At 46.4% G+C, this 20,201-nt stretch overlaps 1 protein-coding gene across 1 annotated transcript; it reads right to left on the bottom strand.

Annotated features, from left to right (window-relative positions):
* Positions 1 to 4,128: 4,128 nt before the first annotated feature.
* Positions 4,129 to 16,363, bottom strand: LOC139553462 (XK-related protein 6-like). The gene is made up of 5 exons (XM_071365805.1): positions 15,315 to 16,363; positions 14,777 to 15,226; positions 10,785 to 10,990; positions 10,268 to 10,685; positions 4,129 to 10,145 (listed from the first exon to the last, which is right to left on the bottom strand). Exons 1-5 carry the CDS (start codon positions 15,515 to 15,517, stop codon positions 9,653 to 9,655), a joined length of 1,770 nt encoding a protein of 589 aa, XP_071221906.1. The 5' UTR covers positions 15,518 to 16,363; the 3' UTR covers positions 4,129 to 9,652.
* Between the last annotated feature and the right edge of the window lie 3,838 nt (positions 16,364 to 20,201).

Genomic DNA, 20,201 nt, shown 5'->3' with positions numbered 1-20,201 from the left:
GAGTGAGGTCAGTAGAGGAGTGGCGGAGGGAATTCTGTACGTACTCCGCCCAAGGTAGAAAATCCGCCCACTCCCCCGGCCGATCCTGACAGTAACACCTCAGGAACCTGCCCACCTCCTGATCGACCATCTCCAGCTGCCCATTAGCTTGTGGACGATACCCGGAGGTGAGACTGACTGTGACCCCCAGGCGTTCCATGGACGCCTTCCATACACGTGAGATGAACTGAGGGCCACGGTCTGACACAATATCCTCCGGGATCCCGTAGTGCCGGAAGACGTGCGTAAATAGAGCCGCCGCAGTTTGCATGGCCGATGGAAGCCCAGGCAGAGGAAGGAGGCGACAAGCTTTGGAAAACCAGTCCACAACGACAAGAATGGTGGTGTTCCCCTGGGAGGGGGAAGGTCAGTGACAAAGGTGAGACCAGGGTCGCTGTGGAACCGGCAGGAGAAGGAGCTTTCCATAAGGTAGGTGTCTGGGTATCTTTGACTGAGCACAGATGGAGCAGGAAGAGGCGTAAACCCGGACATCCCTAGCCAAGGTGGGCAACCAGTACTTCCCCGTTAGGCAGGCGATGGTACGGCCTATTCCAGGATGACCCGACACAGGCGCCGTGTGTGCCCAGGAAAGGAGCGGGTCCCGCACACCTGTGGGCACGTAGGCGTGGTTCTCTGGGCACTGTGCAGGTGTGGGTTACGTACGCAGGGCCTGCCGTATGTCAGCGTCCATGTCCCACACCACTTGCGCGATGATGCGGAACAGAGGGATGATGGGGGTCTCTTCTCCCTGCCTCTCCTGTGCGTCATAGAGGCGAGACAGGGCATCTGCCTTAACATTCTTCTAGCCTGGCCTATAGGAAATCTTGAATTGGAACCTGGTGAAGAATAGAGCCCACCTGGCCTGTCTTGGGTTTAGCCTCTTCGCTGCCCTGATGTACTCCAGGTTGCGGTGGTCCATCCAACCAGGAAAGGGTGCTTGGACCCCTCCAGCCAGTGCTTCCACGCCTTCAGAGCCTTCTTGACCACCAAGAGTTCCCGGTCCCCTACGTCGTAGTTCCTCTGGGCGGGACTCAGCTGGTTGGAGTAGAAAGCGCAGGGCTGCAGTTTTGGAGGGGTTCCGGTGGACTGGGATAACACGGCCCCGACTCCTACTTTGGAGGCATCCACCTCGACGATGAAGGGGAGTGAGGGGTCGGAATGTGCCAACATGGGAGCAGTGGTGAAACGTGCCTTCAGCGTCTCGAACACCCTCTCTGCCTCTGCCATCCAACGAAGCCGCTGGGGACCTCCTCTCAGCAGGGAGGTAAGAGGCGCGACCACCGCGCTGAAGCCCGGAAAAAGCCGTCTTCCATTCATCACCTGCACGAATGCGCACCAGATTGTAGGCGCTCCTCAAGTCCAGCTTCGTGAAGTACTGCGCCTCGTGCATTTGTTCGATAATCGTTGGGATGAGGTGTAAAGGATAGCTGAACTTGATGGTGGCCTTGTTCAGTGTTCGATAATCAATGCAGGTGCGCAGTACCCCATCTTTCTTCTTAACAAAAAATAAGCTTGAGGAGGCTTTTAACTTAGAGGGCCGGATAAAACTCTACTGGAGACTCTCCTGTACATAGGTCTCCATGGCTGTGGTCTTCGCATAGGAGAGGGGATGTCCTCTTGGGAGGGCTGCATCAGACAACAGGTCAATGGCATCATCCCAGGGGCGATGGGGAGACAGGCGTGTAGCCTGGGTCTTAGAAAAAAAACGGTGCAGATCCTGGTACTCCTCCGGTAAATCCACTTGAGGAACACAGTCCAGACTTTCCACCGTAGCGGTGTTGACAGACACTGCACGACACCTCCCCTGACACTCCTGCGACCAACCCAGCAGTCTCCTATCGGACCAGGAAATAACTGGATGCAAACTCAACCAGTCTATAATCAAGAAGGTGATCTGTTCTGGGTCAGCAAAGAAACAGGAACAGTAATGTGAAGTATGAGCCCTGTCCCTATTGGACGATTATCCAGGGCTCGAACCGGAATGGGTGACTGTAGGGGAACCAAAGGGATGCGTAATGCTGTGGCCAGTGCGCTATCTAAAAAATTCCCGGCAGCTCCGGAATCAATCAGAGCTAACGGGAGTGAAGGGCGAGAGTACTCAGGGAATTTAACAGGAAAACACACTGGTTGATTTGACAGACAAGGAGAGGAGACCTTGCCTCCTACCTGGGTTAGCGCAGGAGAAGTCCCTGGCTTGTCAGCTCCTTGCCTCCTAGGGAATAGAGAGCAGATAGAGAGAAATTACCCCTTTCCTCACAATAGAAGCAGAAGCACAGATTCCTCTTTCTCCTATGGTCTGCAAAGCCGAGCTCACCACGTTCCGAGCCCACCACGGAGCAGGTGTAGCCATGGGCTCTGGATTCCTTGCAGGTTTACTTCGGGACTACAGGAGGTTGTTCAACCGGATCGCCATGCTGATGAGCTGGTCGAGTGACAGGTTGTCATCACGGCAGGCTAACTCCAGCTGTACCTCTTCCCCCAGTCCGCTGTGGAAAACGGTGACCAGAGCCAACTCATTCCCTCCGGTCGAAGCCGCGATGGTCCGGAACTCCAGGGCGAACTCCGAGGCGGTCCTAGCTCCCTGGCGTAGTCGGAGTAGACGCTCACCTCCCTCTCAGCCCTCCACAGGATGATCAAACTCAGAGCGGAAGAGAAGGGTGAAGCGCTCGTAGGACTCAACCTCGGGTCCGCCCGTCTCCCAGACCGCGGCACCCCAGTCCAGAGCCCGCCCGGTCAGTGCCGAGATGACGGTGGCAGCCCTGTCTCTTCCGGAAACAGCCTCGGCGTAGCGAGCGAGGTACAGGTCGTATTGTAGAAGGAACCCCTTGCATCTTGCTGGCGCACCGTCAAAGCGCTCCGGGAGGGACAGGGGTATTCTGCGGATCGGCGCCAAGAGCAGGATGGTTGCCAGCACACTGTCCATGGCGACCCCAAGTCTGGAGAGACAGTCCTCGTGGTGCTGTACTGTCCCTACAATGGTCGCAAGCTCGGCCTTCCCTGCTGTCTCCATATGTTGAGTCGATTATTCTGTCACGCTGTTATAAAGGATTTGGAGACAGGCAGGGAAGGAATACATCATCTGGGTTTTTAATACACCCAAAACAAACACGTATACAAAACACTGGGATGTACCCAAACAAAAGAGCGAGAGTAAACCTCGTAGGACGATATGGGACGAGACCCGAAATAGACAATACACAAAACATGCAGCACAAGCTGAGACAACGCATAGGTACTCACATGACCAATGGATGTGGGAACAATAATCAACAGCTCAATGGGGAAACAAAGGGCAATTTATACAAATACAATCAGTGAGGAATTGGAACCAGGTGTGCGTAATGACACAGTTCAGTGCAACCTAGAAGGCCGGTGACGTCGACCTCCGGAACTGGTGAACAGAATGAGCAGCAGTACGGGGGGGATCCGTGGCATTATCCTCTGCAGCAGAGGTAATTCTGGGTCTTCCTTTCCTGTGGCGGTCCTCACGGGAGCTAGTTTCATCATAGCCATTGATGTTTTTGTGATTGCACTTGAAGAAATTTTTTAAGTTCTTGAAATTTTCCGGATTGACTGATGGACTGTCGTTGGAAAGAAATTTCACAAAATACATTTTAACAAGGCACACCTGTTAATTGAAATGTATTCCAGGTGACTAACTCATGAACTGGTTGAGAGAATATCAAGAGTATGCAAATCTGTCATCAAGACAAAGGGTGGCTACTTTGAAGAATGTCAAATATAAAATATATTTTTATTTGTTAAACCCTTTTTGGGTTGCTACATGATTCCAGATGTATTATTTATTAATGTTGATGTCTTCACTATTACTCTACAATGTAGAAAATAGTACAAATAAAGAAAAACCCCGGAATGAGTAGGTGTGTCCAAAGTTTTGACTGGTACTGTATAAAGTAGATTTTGATGTGAACCTGCATCAATACAGCCTCATCTCTGAACTAATTGCGTCTCAGATTTTTTGGCACAAAATGAGACCCTTCTGTTACCTTAGACCCAGAACAGAAACAGAGAGAGGTTAGAAGTCAAATGTAGAATGCTGAGTCCACTTGTGACTCAAAACGCATACCCTCAAGTGTATTATTGCTTTAATAAATTAAGTTAATATATATTTGCACCATATGAAATTCATATATATTTGTCCACAAATAAGTTAATACATATTCATATACATTTGCACCAAAATTAAGTTAACAAATGAATTTCACATACATATTAACATACTGTATATTCTGTATTTGCACCATAGGAAGTTGATCAGTGGAAGGCTTAGTGTTGATTGGTGGAGGGATTGTCAGGTGTATTTAGGTAAAGGTCTCTGTTACCATGACAACCTCAGAGATGAGGTTATCAGAAAGAGCACGACATATCCCTTAACTACATGACAGACAATCATATCTGTTCTACACAATACATTTCTATCTTAAAGTTCTGTAATGTTGTGCCCTTCTGAACAGACAAACAAGCAAACATAACAGACTACTGGACTCACAGCTCAGTCACAACACACATAGTACACACAAATCTCTGTACATTGAAATATACACTGAGTACAGAACATCTTTCCAAGACATATACTGACCAGGTGAAAGCTATGATCCCTTATTGATGTCACTGGTTAAATCCACTTAAATCAGTGTAGATGAAGAGGAGGAGACAGGTTAAAGAAGGACTTTTTAAACCTTGAGTCAATTGAGACATGGAGTGTGTATGTGTACCATTCAGAGGGTGAATGGGCAAGACAAAATATTTAAGTGCCTTTAAACGGGGTATGGTAGTAGGTGCCAGGCGCACCAGTTTGAGTGTGTCAAGAACTGCAACGCTGCTGTGTTTTTCACAACCAACAGTTTCCCGTGTGTATCAAGGATGGTCCACCACCCAAAGGACATCCAGCCAACTTGACACCAACTGTGGGAAGCATCGGAGTCAACATGGGCCGGCATCCCTGTGGAACACTGTCCACACCTTGTAGAGTCCAAGTCCTGACAAATTGAGGCTGTTCTGAGGGAAAAAGGGGAGGCAACTCAATTTTAGGAATGTTTTGTACACTCAGTGTTAGCCAAACAGTTAGCCAAACTGAAGAGAATATAAACTCACAGCTAGCAGACCGCTTTCAAGCAGCTGTTTATATATTCACTACCGTTCAAAATTTTGGGGTCACTTAGAAATGTCCTTGTTTTTGAAAGAAAAGCAATTTTTTTGTCCATTAAAATAACATCAAATTGATCCGAAATACATTGTTAATGTTGTAAATGACTTTTGTTGCTGGAAACGACAGATTTTTTTATGGAATATTTACATAGGCGTACAGAGGCCCATTATCAGCAACCATCACTCCTGTGTTCCAATGGCACGTTGTGTTAGCTAATGGCACGTTGTATTAGATAATCCATCCACCTGGCAGGTGTGGCATATCAAGAAGCGGATTAAATAGCATGATCATTACACAGGTGTACCTTGTGCTGGGAACAATAAAAGGCCACTCTAAAATGTGCAGTTTTGTCACACAACACAGACCATGTGTAACCACGCCAGCCTAGGACCTCCACATCCGGCTTCTTCACCTACGGAATTGTCTGAGACCAGCCACAGCTGATGAAACTGTGGGTTTTCACAACCCGAAGAATTTCTGCACAGACTGTCAGAAACCGTCTCAGGGAAGCTCATCTGCGTGCTCGTTGTCCTCACCAGGGTCTTGACTTGACTGCAGTTTGGCATCGTAACCGTCTTCAGTGGGCAAATGCTCACCTTCGATGGCCACTGGCATGCTGGAGAAGTGTGCTCTTCACGCGTGAATCCTGATTTCAACTGTACCGGGCAGATGGCAGACAGTATGGCGCCATGAGGGTGAGTGGTTTGCTGACATCAATGAACAGAGTGCCCCATGTTGGTGGTGGTGTGGTTATGGTATGGGCAGGCATAAGCTATGGACAACGAACACAATTGAATTTTATCGATGGTAATTTGAATGCTCAGAGATATCGTAAAGAAATCCTGAGGCCCATTGTCGTGCCAGTAATCCGCCGCCATCACCTCATATTTCACGATGATAATGCACAGCCCCATGTCGCAAGGATCTGTACACAATTCCTGGAAGCTGAAAATATCACCCATTAAGCATGTTTGGGATGCTCTGGATCGACGTCTACGACTGCGTGTTCCATTTCCCGCAAATATCCAGCAACATCGCACAGCCATTGAAGAGGAGTGGGACAACATTCCACAGGCCACAATCAACAGCCCGGTTAACTCTATGCGAAGGAGATGTGTCGCGCTGCGTGAGGCAAATGGTAGGCACACCAAATACTGACTGGTTTTCTGATCCATGCCTCTAGCTTTTTTTAAAAGGTATCTGTGAACAACAGATGCAGATCTTTAGTCCCAGTCATGTAAAATCTATAGATTAGGGCCTAAATTAATTTATTTCAGTTGACTGATTCCCTTATATGTACTGTACTGTAACGTTGCGTTTATATTTCTGTTCAGTTTAGGTCTCAGAGCAGGTGATGTCACCGAACGCTACAAGTACGCACCACTGACTAGCTAGCCATTTCAAATCGGCTACATGTGCACACATGTACAGTGGGGAGAACAAGTATTTGATACACTGCCGATTTTGCAGGTTTTCCTACTTACAAAGCATTTAGAGGTCTATACTTTTTATCATTGGTACACTTCAACTGTGAGAGACGGAATCTAAAACGAAAACCGAGAAAATCACATTGTATGATTTTTAAGTAATTAATTTGCATTTTATTGCATGACATAAGTATTTGATCACCTACCAACCAGTAAGAATTCCGGCTCTCACAGACCTGTTAGTTTTTCTTTAAGAAGCCCTCCTGTTCTCCACTCATTACCTGTATTAACTGCATCTGTTTGAACTCGTTACCTGTATAAAAGACACCTGTCCACACACTCAATCAAACAGACTCCAACCTCTCCACAATGGCCAAGACCAGAGAGCTGTGTAAGGACATCAGGGATACAATTGTAGACCTGCACAAGGCTGGGATGAAGGCAACAACTGTTGGCGCAATTATTCGAAAATGGAAGAAGTTCAAGATGACGGTCAATCACCCTCGGTCTGGGGCTCCATGCAAGATCTCACCTCGGTGGGGCATCAATGATCATGAGGAAGGTGAGGGATGAGCCCAGAACTACACGGCAGGACCTGGTCAATGACCTGAAGAGAGCTGGGACCACAGTCTCAAAGAAATCCATTAGTAACACACTACGCCGTCATGGATTAAAATCCTGTAGCTCACGCAAGGTCCCCCTGCTCAAGCCAGCGCATGTCCAGGCCCATCTGAAGTTTGCCAATGACCATCTGGATGATCCAGAGGAGGAATGGGAGAAGGTCATGTGGTCTGATGAGACAAAAATAGAGCTTTTTGGTCTAAACTCCACTCGCCGTGTTTGGAGGAAGAAGAAGGATGAGTACAACCCCAAGAACACCATCCCAACCGTGAAGCATGGAGGTGGAAACATCATTCTTTGGGGATGCTTTTCTGCAAAGGGGACAGGACGACTGCACCGTATTGAGGGGAGGATGGATGGGGCCATGTATCGCGAGATCTTGGCCAACAACCTCCTTCCCTCAGTAAGAGCATTGAAGATGGGTCGTGGCTGGGTCTTCCAGCATGACAACGACCCGAAACACACAGCCAGGGCAACTAAGGAGTGGCTCCGTAAGAAGCATCTCAAGGTCCTGGAGTGGCCTAGCCAGTCTCCAGACCTGAACCCAATAGACAATCTTTGGAGGGAGCTGAAAGTCCGTATTGCCCAGCGACAGCCCCGAAACCTGAAGGATCTGGAGAAGGTCTGTATGGAGGAGTGGGCCAAAATCCCTGCTGCAGTGTGTGCAAACCTGGTCAAGAACTACAGGAAACGTATGATCTCTGTAATTGCAAACAAAGGTTTCTGTACCAAATATAAAGTTCTGCTTTTCTGATGTATCAGTCATGCAATAAAATGCAAATTAATTACTTAAAAATCATACAATGTGATTTTCTGGATTACAGACCTCTACATGCTTTGTAAGTAGGAAAACCTGCAAAATCGGCAGTATATCAAATACTTGTTCTCCCCACTGTACATACAGTTGAAGTCGGAAGTTTACATACACCTTAGCCAAATACATTTAAACTCAGTTTTCACAATTCCTAACATTTAATTCTAGTAAAAATTCCCTGTTTTAGGTCAGTTAGGATCACTACTTTATTTTAAGAATGTGAAATGTCAGAATAATAGTAGAGAGAATGATTTATTTCAGCTTATATTTCTTTCATCACATTCCCAGTGGGATTGCCTTTAAATTGTTTAACTTGGGTCAAAAGTTTCGGGTAGCCTTCCACAAGCTTCCCACCATAAGTTGGGTGAATTTTGGCACCTTCCTCCTGACAGAGCTGGTGTAACTGAGTCACTCCAATACCTTGACTTTGTTGTCCTTAAGCCATTTTGCCACAACTTTGGAAGTATGCTTGGGGTCATTGTCCATTTGGAAGACCCATTTGCGACCAAGCTTTAACTTCCTGACTGTTGTCTTGAGATGTTGCTTCAATATATCCACATAATTTCCTCCCTCTTGATGCCATCTATTTTGTGAAGTGCACCAGTCCCTCCTGCATCAAAGCACCCCCAAAACATGATGCTGCCACCCCCGTGCTTCACGGTTTGGATGGTGTTCTTCGGCTTGCAAGCCTCCCCCTTTTTCCTCCAAACATAACGATGGTCATTATGGCCAAACAGTTGTATTTTTGTTTCATCAGACCAGAGGAAATTTCTCAAAAAAGTACGATATTTGTCCCCATGTGCAAACCATAGTCTGGCTTTTTTATGGCGGTTTTAGAGCAGTGGCTTCTTCCTTGCTGAGTGGCCTTTCAGGTTATGTCGATATAGGACTCGTTTTACTGTGGATATAGATACTTTTGTACCTGTTTCCTCCAGAATCTTTAGAAGTTCCTTTGCTGTTGTTCTGGGATTGATTTGCACTTTTCGCACCAAAGTACGTTCATCTCTAGGAGACAGAACGTGTCTCCTTCCTGAGCGGTATGACGGCTGCGTGGTCCCATGGTGTTTATACTTGCGTACTATTGTTTGTACAGATGAACGTGGTACCTTCAGGCGTTTGGAAATTGCTCCCAAGGACGAACCAGAAAATGATGTATTGGCTGATTTCTTTTGATTTCCCATGATGTCAAGCAAAGAGGCATTTTTGAAGGTAGGCCTTGAAATACATCAACAGGTACACCTCCAATTGATTCAAATGATGTCAATTAGCCTATCAGAATCTTATGAAGCCATAACATAATTTTCTGGAATTTTCCAATGTGTTTAAAGGCACAGTCAACTTTGTGTATGTAAACTTCTGACCCACTGGAATTGTGATACAGTGAAATAAGTTAAATAATCTGTCTGTAAACAATTGTTTGAAAAATTACTTGTGTCATGCACAAAGTAGATGTCCTAACCGACTTGCCAAAACTATAGTTTAACAAGAAATTTGTGGAGTGGTTGAAAAACGAGTTTTAATGACTCTAAAATAAGTGTATGTAAACTTCCGACTTCAACTGTATGTGTATGTATATTTGTGTCAGAGAGAAGACTCGTACTGCAGTAGTTCATAGAGCAGAGATCTGTCCCTGTATCGAATGCCTGCGGCTGCAGGTGTCAGGTACTGCAGTAGGTTGATGGTTCTTCGCAGCCGTCTGTCCACGTAGTGAGCGTCCCAGGCCGGGTAACGTTTCCTGGGCATGTCAATCTTTATCAGAGGACCCTCGAAATGGCGTGAGGTGGGGGGCTCTGAACGCACCTGGAACACCGGCAGACAGCTGTCTGTGATGACGTCATCACTGTGGGAAGAGTTGGTCAGGTGGGCTGGGGTTGGCGGGGCGGAGGGGGGCAGGGGGTTACCCCACAGCAGCTCGTCACAGCAGGTTGAGGCCGGGGTGGGGTGTGTGTGTGAGGGGTGGAGAAGGCCGTAGTATAGAAGCATCACCAGTACTCCACCCGCAAAGGACAGGTAGACACCACACAACGCTGGCACCGCGTAGATGTCTGTTTCTGCATGGTCACGATACACATACCTGTAACACACACACATGCACCTATTATGATATGCACGCACACACATTTGTCTCTGCACTAATTAAGATAGATACACCTATTAGATGATGAAACACATAGGTGTGTCTGTCTGTCTACATACCACAGTCCGGTGAGAAGTGTATTCTCAGCCAGTACCACAGAGTAGTAAGCAACCATGCGTCCCCTGGTGTGTCCCTCCTTGACGTTGAACCAACAGAAGATGTAGACGATGCCCACCACCATGTTAAACAGCACCTCCTCCCAGCGAGACATACAGAAGTCTGTTCCTCCATGCACCACCCACAGTGCCATGCCACACCAGTGGAGCACCACAAAGATGCCAAAGTACAGGTGGAAGAGGGAGGCGAAGAGGGCGAGAGAGAGAACGCGGGAGGAGATGGTGAAGAGGCGCCAGAGAAGGTGGAGAAGGGCACCGCGGTAACTCAGACTGCGCTGGTCGTCCCTGGAGTCACGCAGGAGCTTGTGGTACGAAGCCAACACCCAGGATAGAGACAGAAGAGAGCCTAGACTAGATATACCTAGAGAGAGAGGGATTGATTCTCATCTTGGTAAACTAGTTGACGAGTGAGTGTGTGTGTGTAATGTGTACTGTGTGTGAACTGTATGTGTATACGTACACTGTAGAGTTTCAGCACGGTTCTGCTGTATCATAATACAGAGCTGTAGTACTAGTTGAGGAGCTGACTCCAGGAAGGTCTCCAGTAGCCGCAGCATGTTGACGTCTGCATACTCAAACATCATGGCCCAGTAGAACCTCCTCTGGGCCTCCTTAAGCTCCTTCATACGGTGGGACTGGATACCCAGGTACAACGTACGGATATACCTGGGGGTCAGAAGTTGGAGGTGAGACGTCAATCATCATGGCCCCTGTAATACCGCCATCATGGCCCAGAGAGAGAGAGAGAGATAGAACCTGTTTGAATGAATAAGATCAATTACGGAGTGCCCCAGGCTGTGGGTGTGTGTGTTTGTGTGTATGCATGTGCGTAGTCATGCTCATACAACCATCTGGGCTGCATCATATGAGCAAATTTCATATGACATCAATAATTCACTGGCCACTTAGAAACACACACATGCAGACACACATATTTCACCAGAGAAACCTGAAAAATGCCACATCACAACAGAGGAAGAAGAGAGAGAGAACTTATTGATTTGTGTTTAATTTGCGTAAAATTTTGATGTTGTTATCCATCCTTTCACTCTCTCGCTCTCTCCCTCAGTCCCCTCCCCCCTTCACTACTGTTATGTGTGTTCAAGCTCTTTTTTTCTCCCTTCTACTCCATCGCTCCATCTCACAGTGATCTATCTCAATCAGACTGAACCATTCCACACACATACACCACTCTTTGGGACAGGCCACACCATTAGGGGAAGTGTTACACACGGGCACACATGCAGACACACACCACTGGGGAGAGGCAGGGTTGTTATTTTCACTGTGAGCCTTTATAAACATGCAAGAAACCACAGTCATACAGGTGTCATCCAGTCAGTCAGAGCCCCCAGCCCACCATGTACTTGAATGCTCAGTGCATTACTAGACAAACATGGACGGTCCAAACGTTCCTCAGACGACTCTCATTTACAAATCACTGAGCTGCCTCCCAACCCCCATCACACACACACACACACACACGCACACCTGCTCTTAAACCCACTCAACATCTCCCTCAGGCACCTAGGCCATTAAAGATTAATCTGACAGAGAGCGGGAGAGAGAGAGAGAGTGTGTGTGTGTGTGTGTGGTTGGGGGGGCTTTGACCATTGGTGTTCAGTCAGGGTGTAGCACAAACGCAAGAGAATATGAAAATCGATTGAGCCCAAATAGTTTAAAACTGTTTTACCAAACAGTGGGGAAATAAGCTTTATTCAGGTCAGTGCAGCTTCTGCCTATGTTCTGCACATGTGCCCTTTGTCGCTAATATGGCCATTTGGATTGTTCGAGTAACCTTGCTAATGCTACTGACTGTAGTTTTTTTGTAGATTCAGTGTTGCCTGTTAGAGCTCTGTGTGTGTGTGTGTGTGTGTGTGTGTGTGTGTGTGTGTGTGTGTGTGTGTGTGTGTGTGTGTGTGTGTGTGTGTGTGTGTGTGTGTGTGTGTGTGTGTGTGTGTGTGTGTGTGTGTGTGTGTGTGTGTGTGTGTGTGTGTGTGTATCGTGCGTGCGTGCGTCCATGCGTGGGTGGGTGGCAGGTAGCCTACCGGTAAAGAGCGTTGGGCCAGTTACTAAAAAGGTCGCTGGTTCAAATCCCGAGTCGAATAGGTACAAATCTGCCGGTGTCCTTGAGCAAAGCACTTAACCCCAATTGCTCCAAGGTCGCCATCAATAATGGCTGATCCTTGGCCGTGACCCCACTCTCCAAGGGTGTCTCAGGGGGACTTGGGATATGCAAAAACTAATTTCCATTTCAAACCTCACACTTACAGGTTACCCACTTGTACATGCACTGAAATAGGACAAACATATTTCAATCTTAGACTTTCACTCACACAAAAGCAAAGCTATTCACTTCTCACCATCTTAAGTAAGCATGCCCCTTTCAAAAAATGTAGAACTAAGAACAGATATAGCCCTTGGTTCACTCCAGACCTGACTGCCCTTGACCAGCACAAAAACATCCTGTGGCGGACTGCAATAGCATCGAATATTCCCCGCGATATGCAACAGTTCAGGGAAGTCAGGAACCAATACACATAGTCAGTTAGGAAAGCAAAGGCTAGCTTTTTCAAACAGAAATTTGCATCCTGTACCTCTAACTCCCCAAATTTTTGGGACACTCTAAAGTCCATGGAGAACAAGAGCACCTCCTCCCAGCTGCCCACTGCACTGAGGCTAGGCGACACGGTCACCACCGATAAATCCATGATAATCTAAAATTTCAATTAGGATTTCTCTACGGCTGGCCATGCTTTCCTCCTGGCTACCCCAACCCCGGCCAACAACTCCGCACCCCTCGCAGCTACTTGCCCGAGCCTCCCCAGCTTCTCCTTCACCCAAATCCAGATCGCAGATGTTCTGAAAGAGCTGCAAAACCTGGACCCGTACAAATCAGCTGGGCTAGACAATCTGGACCCTCTCTTTCTAAAATTATCCGCCGCCATTGTTGCCACCCCTATTACCAGTCTGTTCAACCTCTCTTTCGTTTCGTCCGAGATCCCTAAAGATTGGAAAGCTGCCGCGGTCATCACCCTCTTCGAAGGGGGTGACACTCTAGACCAAAACTAGAGTGTCACGAAGACGACACCATTCTGTATACATCTGGCCCTTCTTTGGACTCTGTGTTAATTAACCTCCAAACGTGCTTCAATGCCATACTTCACTCCTTCTGTGGCCTCCAACTGCTCTTAAACGCTAGCAAAACCAAATGCATGCTTTTCAACCGTTCGCTGCCCGCACCCACCCGCCCGACTAGCATCACTACTCTGGACGGTTCTGACCTAGAATACGTGGACAACTACAAATACGTAGGTGTCTGGCTAGACTGTAAACTCTCCTTCCAGACTCATATCAAACATCTCCAATCCAAAATCAAATCTAGAATCGGCTATCTATTTCACAACAAAGCCTCCTTCACTCATGCCGCCAAACTTACCCTAGTAAAACTGACTATCCTACCGATCCTCGACTTCCGTCGATGTCATCTACAAAATAGCTTCCAATACTCTACTCAAATTGGATGCAGATTGGATGCAGTCTATCACAGTGCCATCTGTTTTTTTACCAAAGCGCCTTATACCACCCACCACTGCGACCTGTATGCTCTAGTCGGCTGGCCCTCGCTACATATTCGTCGCCAGACCCACTGGCTCCAGGTCATCTATAAGTCTATGCTAGGTAAAGCTCTGCCTTATCTCAGCTCACTGGTCATGATAACAACACCCACCCGTAGCACACGCTCACTGGTCATCCCTAAAGCCAACACCTCCTTTGGTCGCCTTTCCTTCCAGTTCTCTGCTGCCAGTGACTTGAACGAATTGCAAAAATCGCTGAAGCTGAAGACTTACATTTCCCTCACTAACGTTAAACATCAGCTATCTGAGCAGCTAACCGATCGCTGCAGCTGTACATAGTCCATCTGTAAATAGCCCACCCAATCTACCTACCTCATCCCCATATTGTTTTTATTTACTTTGCTGCTCTTTTGCACACCAGTATCACTACTTACACACCATCATCTGCTCATCATCATCTGCTCATCTATCACTCCAGTGTTAATCTGCTAAATTGTAATTACTTTGCTACTACGGCCTATTTATTGCCTTACCTCCTCATGCCATTTGCACAGACTGTATATAGACTTTCTTTTTTTCTATTGTGTTATTGACTGTACGCTTGTTTATTCCATGTGTAACTCTGTGTTGTTGTTTCTGTCGCACTGATTTGCTTTATCTTGGCCAGGTCGCAGTTGTAAATGAGAACTTGTTCTCAACTAGCTTACCTGGTTAAATAAAGGTGAAATAAAAAATATTGTCTAAGGGAGGTAAACTGCAAACACAGATGCATGCAGGCAAACTCACATAAAGTGTGTGTGAGGCGAGGTGAACATGTGGTCTATTGTATGGACAGTAGAGGAGGAGAGAACAGGGTGACATGCTCTGTCCTTACCTCCAGACCTGTCCCAGCTGTAGAATGTGTATGGTGATCTGCCACAGCCACACTGAGGCCACTCTTACCCGGTCTGTCCCGGGATAAATCCATCTTTGGTCGGCTGGCTCTCGCCTGGTCAGCTTTTCTCTCTCTCCTCCCTTGCTGCAGTCCACTGTCCCCAGGCAGGTTGTCAGACACTCTCCGCTGTAGTCCTGGGTGAACCAGCGGAAGCTCAGGATCTGAACTACAATCGACGGCACCAGCACAAGAAAAAGCGTCAGACCAAACCACAGATAGTCCTGTCTGGTGTAGTAGTCCGCAGCGAGAAGTAGGTCTGTTCCCACGTCCCAAAAGAAGACGAGGAGAGCCAGGATCAGCCAGAGACAGTCCAGCCACAGGCCCTCCTCTGGCGGGCAGCGAGTCTCCCTTAAACCGCTACCCCTGCCAACTCCGGTCCCTCCAATCCCTCTATAATAAGAATGATCATAATAATAATGGTAAAAGGGTAAAAATGAGAATTGCAGAGAAAATTATCATACTACACACACACACTTACCCAGTAGTGTCCTCCCCCAGCAGGTTTCCCAGGCAGTTGGAGCGACAGCCCCAATAGCAGACAGCAGAGTGGCAACAGAGACAGATGTGAATGGCTGCAGATTCCAGAGGCTGACAGTCTCCCTCTGTGTCTCCATCAAACACCCCCTCCCCCACACCCTCCCCCGTTCCTCCCCATCCCCCTCCATCAGACTGAGCGGCCATGTTACTCCTGTTCCTTTCGTCCCGAACCAAAACACACCCTCCTCCTCTGATCCCACGTCACTTTCCAAATACCTCCTGTCCCTCCTCAGCCGCTGTGTTTCTGTCTCTGACTCTCCCGGGGAGCGAGGAGCCATCAGAGCCTGTCACTACACGACGGCCTCCTCTCCATCCCTCCTCCCCTTCTTCCTCTCTAGGAAACACTCTATCCCCTCTCATACCAGGTGCTCCTCGCGACCAGCGGCAGCGGTGGAATCCGTTCCTGTTCCTCTTCTCCTCTAGCCTCTCTTCATCCCCCTCTCTCTCTCTCCCTCTGCATCTCCTGCATGGCTGACTCACCACGGTCATCTAGGGAGACAGTGGCTTGTTATGAACTAATGCAGCATCTTCCAGCTAACAGACCTGTGTGTGTGTGGGGGTGTGTGTGTTGAGATGTAATTGTGTGAAAATCCAATGAATTAATCCTCATCCATGTGGAGCTGTGGTAACAATTCAGCCTTCCCCCGCCTGTCACTCTGCCTGTCTGTCCGTGCGCTTCATTCCACTGATCAACACACACATACACACACACACACACACACACACACACACACACACACACACACACACACACACACACACACACACACACACACACACACACACACACACACACACACACACACACACACACACACACACACACACACACACACACACACACACCACAGCAGCCTATGAGCCGTCCGCTCCTCCCCGCTGCTTGAGCCCTCTGCGCTGCTAAGCTCAACACACACTCACACACACTCTGCCTCCTAGTGGTAATTCTAGATACAACATCTACACATCTATACACACACACTCTCTCCAACCCCCCTCTCTCCTCTCCCTCAGAAGGCTTCTGGCCAACAGCTCAGCCAGCCTAATCACCCATAACATATGTGTGTGTGTGAGCTCTGCCAGAGTAAGGGGAGGGGAAAAGAGATGGAGAGAATGAGGGAGAGAGAGGAGGTAGATATGGGTGGGAGTTGGGAGAGAGAGTAAGGGGTAGAGGAGGAGCAAATATAAGGATTTAAAAAGAGAGGGATGAGGGAGGGATGAAGCACAAACCAGCCTCCTCACTTTCTGCCTCTCTCTTTCCGTGTCCACTGGAGATTAGCATCTCTGTTGCCATGACTACTATCCCAGTGTGGCTGAAGGAGCGTGGTAATTTGGTGTCTGTGAAGGAGAGAGTATGAGAGAGAGAGATGGAGAGAGTAGGAGAGGTAATTGTTTGTAATTTATTCTAAAATCAATTTCTCCATGTTTTTCCTAATGTGTATCAGATACAAACCATACTAGTCTATTGGCTACAGGGACTCTTATGCAATATCTGTATATTTCATAATCCCAACAAAACGTTATATTAAATTGGACTGAGGGAGAGAGGAAGATGTACTCACTTGAGATTAACATAATGACTGGCCATTAAAAGTGGGATTGTGTGTGATTTTATTTGATGTGACTATTGGTGCTCTGCTATGTGTGTTTATGGTGTGTACCTGTCTGTTCAGTCTGTGGTCCTGGGGTGTGTTCAGTCTAACCTCTGACCCATGTGGCCCCTCCTCCTCTCTAAGCCTCCAGAGCTCCTCCCTCTTCTGTTGCTTGGCAATCTACTAAGCTATATGTAATTGTTTTAAGGTCATACAAAGGATAATTTAGCTATTTGATTTTGAATTTTAACTTATTATGGCTGCAGGGGCAGTATTGAGTAGCTTGGATGAAAAGGTGCCCAGAGGTGCCCAGAGTAAACGGCCTGCTCCTCAGTCCCAGTTGCTAATATATGCATATTATTAGTCTATTTGGATTGAAAACACTCTGAAGTTTCTAAAACTGTTTGAATGATGTCTGTGAGTATAACAGAACTCATATGGCAGGCAAAAACCTGAGAAAAGAATCCAACCAGGAAGTGGGAAATCTGAGGTTTGTAGGTTTTCAACTCATCGCCTATCGAATACACAGTGGGAAATGGGTCATTTTGCACTTCCTACGGCTTCCACTAGATGTCAACAGTCTTTAGAACCTTGTCTGATGCTTCTACTGTGAAGTGGGGGTGAATGAGAGGGGATTGAGTAAGGTCTATCATGAGCTGAACATGCGCTGACCATGCGCGTTCATGTGAGAGCGAGCTCTGTTCTATCGCATTTCTGACGACAAAGGAATTCTCCGGTTGGAACATTATTGAAGATTTATGTTAAAAACATCCTAAAGATTGATTCAATACATCGTTTGACATGTTTCTACTGACTGTTACGGAACTTTTTGACATTTCGTCTGCTTTTAGTGAACGCGCTTCGTGACTTTGGATTTGTTTACCAAACGCGCTAACAAAAGTAGCTATTTGGACATAAATGATGGACATTACTGAACAAATCAAACATTTATTGTGGAACTGGGATTCCTGGGAGTGCATTCTGATGAAGATCATCAAAGGTAAGTGAATATTTATAATGTTATTTCTGACTTCTGTTGACTGCACAATATGGCGGGTACCTGTATGGCTTGATTGGGCTCTGAGCGCCGACCTCAGATTATTGCATGGTTTTTGCTTTTTCCGTAAAGCTTTTTTGAAATCTGACACAGCGGTTGCATTAAGGAGAAGTGGATCTAAAATTCCATGTATAACACTTGATCTTTGATCAACGTTTATTATGAGTATTTCTGGAAATTGATGTTGCTCTCTGCAAAATCACCGGATGTTTTTGGAACTACTGAACATAACGCGCCAATGTATACTGAGATTTTTTTATATAAATATGAACTTTACCGAACAAAACATACATGTATTGTGTAACATGAAGTCCTATGAGTGTCATCTGATGAAGGTCATCAAAGGTTAGTGATTCATTTTATCTCTATTTCTGCTTTTTGTGACTCCTCTCTTTGGCTGGAAAAATGGCTGTGTTTTTCTGTGATTTGGCGGTGACCTAACATAATAGTTTGTGGTGCTTTCGCTGTAAAGCCTTTTTGAAATCGGACACTGTGGTGGGATTAACAACAAGATTACCTTTAAAATGGTATAAGAGAGTTGTATGTTTGAGGAATTTTAATTACGAGATTTCTGTTGTTTGAATTTGGCGCCCTGCACTTTCACTGGCTGTTGTCATATCGATCCCGTTAACGGGATTGCAGTCCGAAGAAGTTTTAAGACCCCTTGAAGTATCAAAAACAAATATATATGTATACTACCGTTCAAATGTTTGGGGTCACTTAGAAATGTCTTGTTTTTTTAAAGAAAAGCAAATTTTTGACCATTAAAATAACATCAAATTGATCAGAAATACAGTGTAGACATTGTTAATGTTGTAAATTACTTTTGTTGCTGGAAACGGCAGATTTTTTATGGAATATCTACAGTTGAAGTCGGAAGTTTACATACACTTAGGTTGGAGTCATTAAAACTCGTTTTTCAGCCACTCCACAAATTTCTTGTTAACCTATAGTTTTGGCAAGTCGGTTAGGACATCTACTTTGTGCATGACACAAGTCATTTTTCCAACAATTGTTTACAGACAGATTATTTCACTTATTTCACTGTATCACAATTCCAGTGGGTCAGAAGTTACACTAAATTGACTGTGCTTTTAAACAGCTTGGAAAATTCCAGAAAATTATGTAATGGCTTTAGAAGCTTCTGATAGGCTAATTGACATCATTTGAGTCAATTGGAGGTGTACCTGTGGATGTATTTCAAGGCCTACCTTCAAAATCAGTGCCTCTTTGCTTGACATCATGGGAAAATCAAAAGAAATCAGCCAATACCTCAGAAACAAAATTGTAGACCTCCACAAGTCTGGTTCATCCTTGGGAGCAATTTCCAAACGCCTGAAGGTACCACGTTCATCTGTACAAACAATAGTACGCAAGTATAAACACCATGGGACCACGCAGCCGTCATACCGCTCAGGAAGGAGACGCGTTCTGTCTCCTAGAGATGAACGTACTTTGGTGCGAAAAGTGCAAATCAATCCCAGAACAAGATGCTGGAGGAAACAGGTACAAAAGTACCTATATCTACAGTAAAACGAGTCCTATATCGACATAACCTGAAAGGCTGCTCTGCAAGGAAGAAGCCACTGCTCCAAAACCGTCATAAAAAAGCCAGACTATGGTTTGCAACTGCACATGGGGACAAAGATCGTTATTTTTGGAGAAATGTTTTCTAGTGTGATGAAACAAAAATACAACTGTTTGGCTATAATGACCATCGTTATGTTTGGAGGAAAAAGGGGGAGGCTTGCAAGCTGAAGAACACCATCCAAACCGTGAAGCACGGGGGTGGCAGCATCATGTTGTGGGGTGCTTTGCTGCAGGAGGGACTGGTGCACTTCACAAAATAGATGGCATCATGAGGGAGGAAATTATGTGGATATATTGAAGCAACATCTCAAGACATCAGTCAGGAAGTTAAAGCTTGGTCGCAAATGGGTCTTCCAAATGGACAATGTGCCCAAGCATACTTCCAAGGTTGTGGCAAAATGGCTTAAGGACAACAAAGTCAAGGTATTGGAGTGGCCATCACAAAGCCCTGACTTGTACTCTGACAAAATAGATGGCATCAGAGTACAAAAATCAGTTAACCACCTAACTGAGGAACTCAATTTAACCTTGCGCAATACCCTAGATGCAGTTGCACCCCTAAAAACTAAAAACATTTATCATAAGAAAC

Source organism: Salvelinus alpinus, chromosome 25, assembly GCF_045679555.1.
Source record: "Salvelinus alpinus chromosome 25, SLU_Salpinus.1, whole genome shotgun sequence".
NCBI classification, from domain to species: domain Eukaryota; kingdom Metazoa; phylum Chordata; class Actinopteri; order Salmoniformes; family Salmonidae; genus Salvelinus; species Salvelinus alpinus.
This window is presented reverse-complemented; position numbering and strand designations above follow the sequence as displayed.

Bases quoted from the DNA above. Each gene is read 5' to 3' on its own strand.
- LOC139553462 (XM_071365805.1), bottom strand. From the start codon at position 15,517: ATGGCCGCTCAGTCTGATGGAGGGGGATGGGGAGGAACGGGGGAGGGT. The intron at 10,686-10,784 runs GTACGTATACAC...CTCTCTCTCTAG, and splicing joins CCGTGCTGAAACTCTACAGT to GTATATCTAGTCTAGGCTCT. The intron at 10,146-10,267 runs GTATGTAGACAG...TGTGTGTTACAG, and splicing joins ACACTTCTCACCGGACTGTG to GTATGTGTATCGTGACCATG.